The sequence below is a fragment of the Orbicella faveolata genome, unplaced genomic scaffold (assembly GCF_042242905.1).
Source record: "Orbicella faveolata isolate gen_17 unplaced genomic scaffold, um_ofav_v1 contig_1, whole genome shotgun sequence".
In the NCBI taxonomy this organism is placed as follows: domain Eukaryota; kingdom Metazoa; phylum Cnidaria; class Anthozoa; order Scleractinia; family Merulinidae; genus Orbicella; species Orbicella faveolata.
Genome location: NW_028301536.1, coordinates 8,481,361 through 8,487,500, shown reverse-complemented (window position 1 = coordinate 8,487,500; position 6,140 = coordinate 8,481,361). Strand labels below are relative to the sequence as shown.

The 6,140-nt window shown below is 38.3% G+C and overlaps 1 protein-coding gene across 1 annotated transcript in view; it reads right to left on the bottom strand.

Annotated features, from left to right (window-relative positions):
* The window catches only part of LOC110056909 (WD repeat-containing protein 1-B-like), a 48,162-nt gene that overhangs the window by 7,901 nt on the left and 34,121 nt on the right, over positions 1–6,140 (bottom strand). Inside the window, exons 7-10 of the mRNA XM_020763464.2 lie at positions 5,430–5,510; positions 3,612–3,703; positions 2,952–3,093; positions 198–279 (exon numbers count right to left, since the gene is read on the bottom strand). Of these exons, the coding sequence (XP_020619123.2) occupies positions 198–279; positions 2,952–3,093; positions 3,612–3,703; positions 5,430–5,510 (397 nt within the window). The remainder of the gene's footprint in view (positions 1–197; positions 280–2,951; positions 3,094–3,611; positions 3,704–5,429; positions 5,511–6,140) is intronic.

Sequence of the window (6,140 nt, the reverse complement as noted above, 5' to 3'; positions counted from 1 at the left end):
CAAATCTTAGTTAGGTTTGTACTGATGGGCATTTCTTTTAATTGCGTAAGTTTAATTTATTAATTACACTAGCAATTAATTCATAAGTGTTTAGAGTAATTCTGCTCTTAAAAGTACCTGTACCCTAGACATTCGTACACATATCAAGATTGAATGCAGTTAGTATTTTCTCACAGTTTGAGTACAAGCCAGGATACAAATACGACTATCAAAGCTTCCAGAGTACAGAGTTGAGCCATCTTTAGAAGATGCAAGGGACAAAATGTTCTTATTATGGCCCTGGAGAAAAAAGAAAAAGAAAGTTTCAAAGGTCGATCCAGTACTACCAAACAAAACAAACATATAGATATATAGATTGCTTCATGTAAAGTGCGCGCGTAGGGTATTTACGCACGAGTTGCTTTTGTATCAGAAAACGAACGAGTGAGTGTACAAAAACAGCGAGTGCGTAGATACCGTACAAAGCACTTTCCATGCTGTAATTTGTTTATTTTATACTTACTGAGATTTTCACCCTCAAATTTTTCACCCGCCATTTGGCAGAACAAATGTCAAGATATTTTTTTATTCCGTCTTAGTGCAAGCACTTTGTCACTTCTTCAGAAACCTAGTGTAATATATTTCGTACAGAATGTTTACCTGGTCAACAGTCAACGCTTCAGCTGCGTTTGATTTGTTTCCCTTTCCTTGATTTTTTTTAAGTCGTTTGCCTCGAGCTTCCAGAAATTTCCTTGGTAAAACTCTTAAAACTCGATAATGCTTACGGCATATTTGCCCTCTTCAAAACTTTTCTTACCTCTTCCTTTTGTTTGAGGAATTCGCTAAGCAAGCTAACCTTAACGTCTCGTCGGGTTTTTGCTCGAGTCCTTCTGTTCTGCTGTTCCTGGATGTACTTTTTAATGGGTTTACCTAAAGCGATAAACCAATTCGAACTTTCCGCCATTGTCTGTGGGTTATAGCTAATTTGCCAGAAAACTGGAGTGAACTTGTGGAAACGCTACAAACTTCTGTGAATGAAGACCGAAGGGGCGTCAACAACAACGTGAACGCGTTGCGAACTGACTGATTCATTTTGACAGATGATTTGTGATTGGATGAAACGCTTTTCCCACGTGTGAGAAAGTCGTTTCGCAATTGTGATTGGATGAAGAAATTTCCGTATGAGTTTTTCATGCGATCGATTCTGTGCGAACATCTCAGTAAGTATGAAATAAATAGCTCCTCTTGAATATTTATGACTCTGATCTACACTGTACATGTACACAGAATAGAGGAAAGTCGGTTGGTAACTGCCAGACTTTCCTTTCCACTTGACTTGGTTGTTCACAGGGTCAAATATTTTAACACTTCATGTAATTCTAATTTGGAATATGCTTAACATGACGTTTCTGTGCTTTACAATCAACTTATCCTTTACGAAAGCAAAAGTTTTCAATTCCATGTTTAAAAGGGAGAGGGTGAGATCAATCAGCATTGAATATTAATTGTTATTACGCGCGGCAAATACATAATTTATTTGGAACTGTTTATTGTTCTTAAACTACTTCTGCAACAAAAACTCAAATCAGTTGGGTGAATATAAAGAAACTTTTAAAAGAAGTTGATAACCTACAAGCCAAAATATTTGTATAGTCAAGATCTATTAATCTATATGTATGAAAGGCCATAATGCAAATTCACGCATTCAAGAATATATTACAAGTAATTCACAAAATAATTATATTAAGCTCTCAATTCTGCAGAGAGATGCAAACAAAGATGTCTACTTGTGAGTTTCATATACAAGTTTCTAGAAAAAAGTATGTTTAACAGCTCTGTCGAAAATGTTGAAACGCTGAAATACGGGCTAATTGTTTCGGCGCATCCTTACTGTGCACGCAAATTCAAATCTATCAATTGGAAGTTTGAATTTTTTGCCAAATGCACCATCGAATTCTGTTAGTTTTAGCTCTTCGCGGCGCTTTCAAATGTCTCTTGAAGGGTTAAGTTTTGTTAAAACGTGGGTAACATTTGGAATTATTTACGCAACAGACCCACGTCTACAAAATATGACTAAGACCGTTTGCCTCCGTTGGCTCACCTTCGATATTTTTAACTATAAACCCCTGTAGACAATGCTGAATTACGTGCGCCAAGTTTTTACTTAGTAACATCAGGGTAGTTTTCCACACGCTTTATCTCTGAAACGAAGTCGGTGACCCCCAATTTCTTTGTGCATTTCTGACAAGTAACTCATTATCTGACTGCAGTGAAAATTTAAAAAATATATATTGACTGAAAATGTTTGTGCGTACGTCCTTAATAAGTCAAAAGAGAACATGTCCAAAAACTGAACTGAAACAAACTGTTACATGTACAGCACATAAACTTGTTTTTGTTTAATTTGACTTTAATTAACGTTATCCACAATTAGCTGCTCTAGGTGATCTTGTGATATGCGAATATTTACTATCTTTGTGAATAGCTTAACAGACAGAGGATGAGATTGCCAGCTTACTTTTGACTAGCTCAGAATCCCTCTAAATAATGTGAGCATTATATAACATTAAGGAAATAGAAAACATGTACCGTATTTCTATCGAGTTACAGAAATACAGGTGAAAGTTTGAGAGATCGAGAAATGCTGTGGGTCGTGTGGGAACACGAGCTGTTAGGCAAGTGTTTCCACAGCTTTTTCGAGTTCTCCCAAACTTGCACGAGTGTTGCTATAACTCGATAGAAACATGAAGAACTTGTTCTCTATTTTATTTTTTTTTTTTAAATTCCGCAATGAAAAAAAGAAAAACAACTTGTTTACTTTGATCATAAAAACGTTAATTCTATTTGCTCTTGCCATCGTCACATCAACAGCTCGTGCTAGTTCTGTGTTTCTATTGAGTCATAGAAAGCGGAAGATTTTAAACTAATCAGCGTGCATATTTTCTTTGGGCTATTTATGATGTGTAAGCTACCTTAATAATCCTGATAGGGGAAGAAGGATTGTTGGCATCCAAATAGTTGACATTTCCCGACAGGGCGATAGTAAGGAGGTATTCACCCTGCCAAAGGCATCCAAGCTGCTGATGCTCAAGCTCATTTCCAAAGGTAAACTCCCTAAAAGAAGGATAATCTTCAAATCTTAGCTGAGGATAACCACGTTTCTCTTCAGCAAGTGGCTATGCCTTTAAATTTGAGATTATTTAGGATCCAGGAACTTTAAGGCTGATATGTTCCCTTGCACTTGGCAAGCTGTTATGAAATATTTACTTACTAAGAGTCTTTCTGCTCCCCCAGATGAAAACACGAGGTCGACATTCAAGTTTAGAGGCCCATCAGGCTGGCGCTTGATGCCCCTTGGTCATCGATTAGTAATTGATTGCTCATTGACCATTTGCAAATAATCAATAACTAATGAGTTGCTTGCTCAATGATTACCATCCATTCAGTTAATATTAAAATCTTCTGAATTTAACTTGCTGTGATATTTTCCATCTAATGAGGTCCAAATCATTTTAGCTTCGCTGAATGTAAATCCATAACACACCATGACTGAATTCGAAAGTGTTTTGTAGTCAATTTCACACTTTTATAGTACAGTGTAAACCTTTTTCTTAAATACATGTAGTACTAACGTGGAGCAAGTGTTGGCAGCTATATCCCATATTTTTGCAGTCTTGTCTGCTGATGCACTGAGGAGAAACTTGTTGTCTGGACTCCACGATAACTGACAGGAAGAAACCAACTGTTAGTAGCGTGCTCAACCTATATCAGAGGCGGCTTTTTGGGATTCCGAGGAAAAGGGGGGTTCATTGAACTGGAAATCCAAAGGCATGGGGGTACTTATGATTGGAATTCTGAGGGCATTGGGGGGTTTTCTAGAGGGGACAGACGAGAATGTGAAAGCACAAACGAACTGGCGACACTGCTGACTACCGCAGAAAGCAAGATACAAGACGGCAGGGCTAAAAATACTGGTAGCTGGTGACTGGTACTGGTACCTGGTCACTGGTCACTGGTAACTTGTGACTGGTATGGTACGTCACTGGTGACCGGTAACTGGTTACTGGAATTTGGGTTAGGTAGGTTAGGTTTGGTAGGGGGACCAAAACGCATTACTGCCAATCAATTTACAAAAACTTTAATTCCAACAAAAAAGAACATAAATCAATAAACATTCTCTTTCATAACAGTAGACCCCAACCAACCGTTAACAGTAAGTAATACATGTACCTAAAACAATTCAATATATCAAATATTCAGTGCCGTGCGATCTTATTACAACCCTGGCGAAATATGACCACCCACTACCCGCCAACCACTACCATTTACCTTTGAATATTAAATTGAGAGGATGACGAAAAAAGGAATCATGGATGAAAACTTCACTTCACTTCGTATTTAAAATAGCAAAATTTACAGTAAAAAATAAATAGGAACCGAAAGAAAAAAACGCGTGTGTGGACAAATAATATTTTTTTCTAAGTTGTCACAGTATGCTTAGTGAAGTAAGGTACCCTTAGTGTGCTGCATCTGTGCTTAGTGTACTGCATCGGTAGTAAGGGACATTTCACTGTATCTAGTCTATCAGACACCACTCACCAGTTACCAGTCACCAGTTTCAAGTGATCAGTCACCAGTTACTAGTCACAAGTTACCAGCTATCAGTGACCAGCTACCAGTCACCAGTCACCAGTTACCAGTCAACAATTACCAGTGACCAGTTTCAAGTGATCAGTAACCAGTTACCAGTCATAAGTTATCAGCGACCAGCTACCGGTGACCAGCTACCAGTCACTAGTTACCAGTCGCCAGGTATGAGTCGCCACTTACCATTCGCCAGTTACCAGTCGCCAGTTACCAGTGACCAGCTACCACTATTTTAGACCCGCCGGATACAAGACAAGCATTGACCGATCACACATGTGTTCACGTTCATTTACAGAAAAAAAGCGATAAAATCTTGGTTAAACATTGGGCTCCAGAGGCCTTAAAGCTGATGAATTTCTCGTCAGAAAATCGTTTGGGATGAACGCCGACCGCAATATTACACAGTGTAATATTTAAACCCCTTGCTGAGCAAGCTGGTTCAGTCAAGATGGGCGGATGCAGGCCTCAATAGTCCAGTTTCGAATTCGCCATGACCGCTGATTAAGAGCACTGAGAACGCATTTGCACAGGGTTAGCCTCGACCTAAAGTAAAATATTCACAAATTCCAGCGAGATGACCTGTTTACAGCTTTGTGTATTGTTTAATTTTCAAATTTGTGGCACCTTCCCGCGAATATTTTGTTTTAGGTCGAGGCTAACCCTGTGCAAATGCGTTGTCAGTGCTTTTAATCAGCGGTCATGGCGAATTCGAAACTGGACTATTGGGCTGTTCTGTTTTGAATTAGGAATTGATACATGTAGTATGACTTAACCCTAATAGTACATGTGTCTCCAGTACTTACTCCATAGATGCCACCCTTGTGAGCTTTCCCTCCACCCAGAGAGCAGGTTTCCTCTCCTGTTTTACCATTGAAAAGGAAAATCTACAAAAACATTACAGCTTTAATTGGTATTACTGTAGACAGAAACTTTATAGTTTATAAATGGACTATTTATATGTAGATGTAGGAAAGAAATCCCAATGTCAGAGTTTGTGTGATGATATCAACCAAAGTGAAATAGGTAGTAAAGTTTCAGGTACCATCTTGTTTCTATTAACTACTGAAGATACTATACACATACATATATACAAGTACATACTGTACATCAAGCAATTCCAATCCAACTCCTGCTTAGTGTAACTTATTATAACTTGATTGCATGTAAACCTACAATGTATTCCACAGGAATGAAATTTATGATCCTCATGCATGGGCAATTTATGCATTGGAAGAACTTGACTGTAAATTATTAAAAGTACTATACATGAAAGAAAGTAATTTCTAATTGTACTTTGCTTTGGTTTGGCATTAAAATTCCCACCACTAAACTGATCATAAGTAGAGTCAAAACCATGTAATCTAGCCTCCTATTCAGAGGCTCTTGACATGGGTTTGTAATGCCAATCCTTCCTCCAACATGGACGTCGAGATGCTGCAACAAACAGCTGTTTACATTAGATCAATCGCAGCTTGCTTCCAAATCCTGGAAGCACACTTAAGACTGAGAAACTT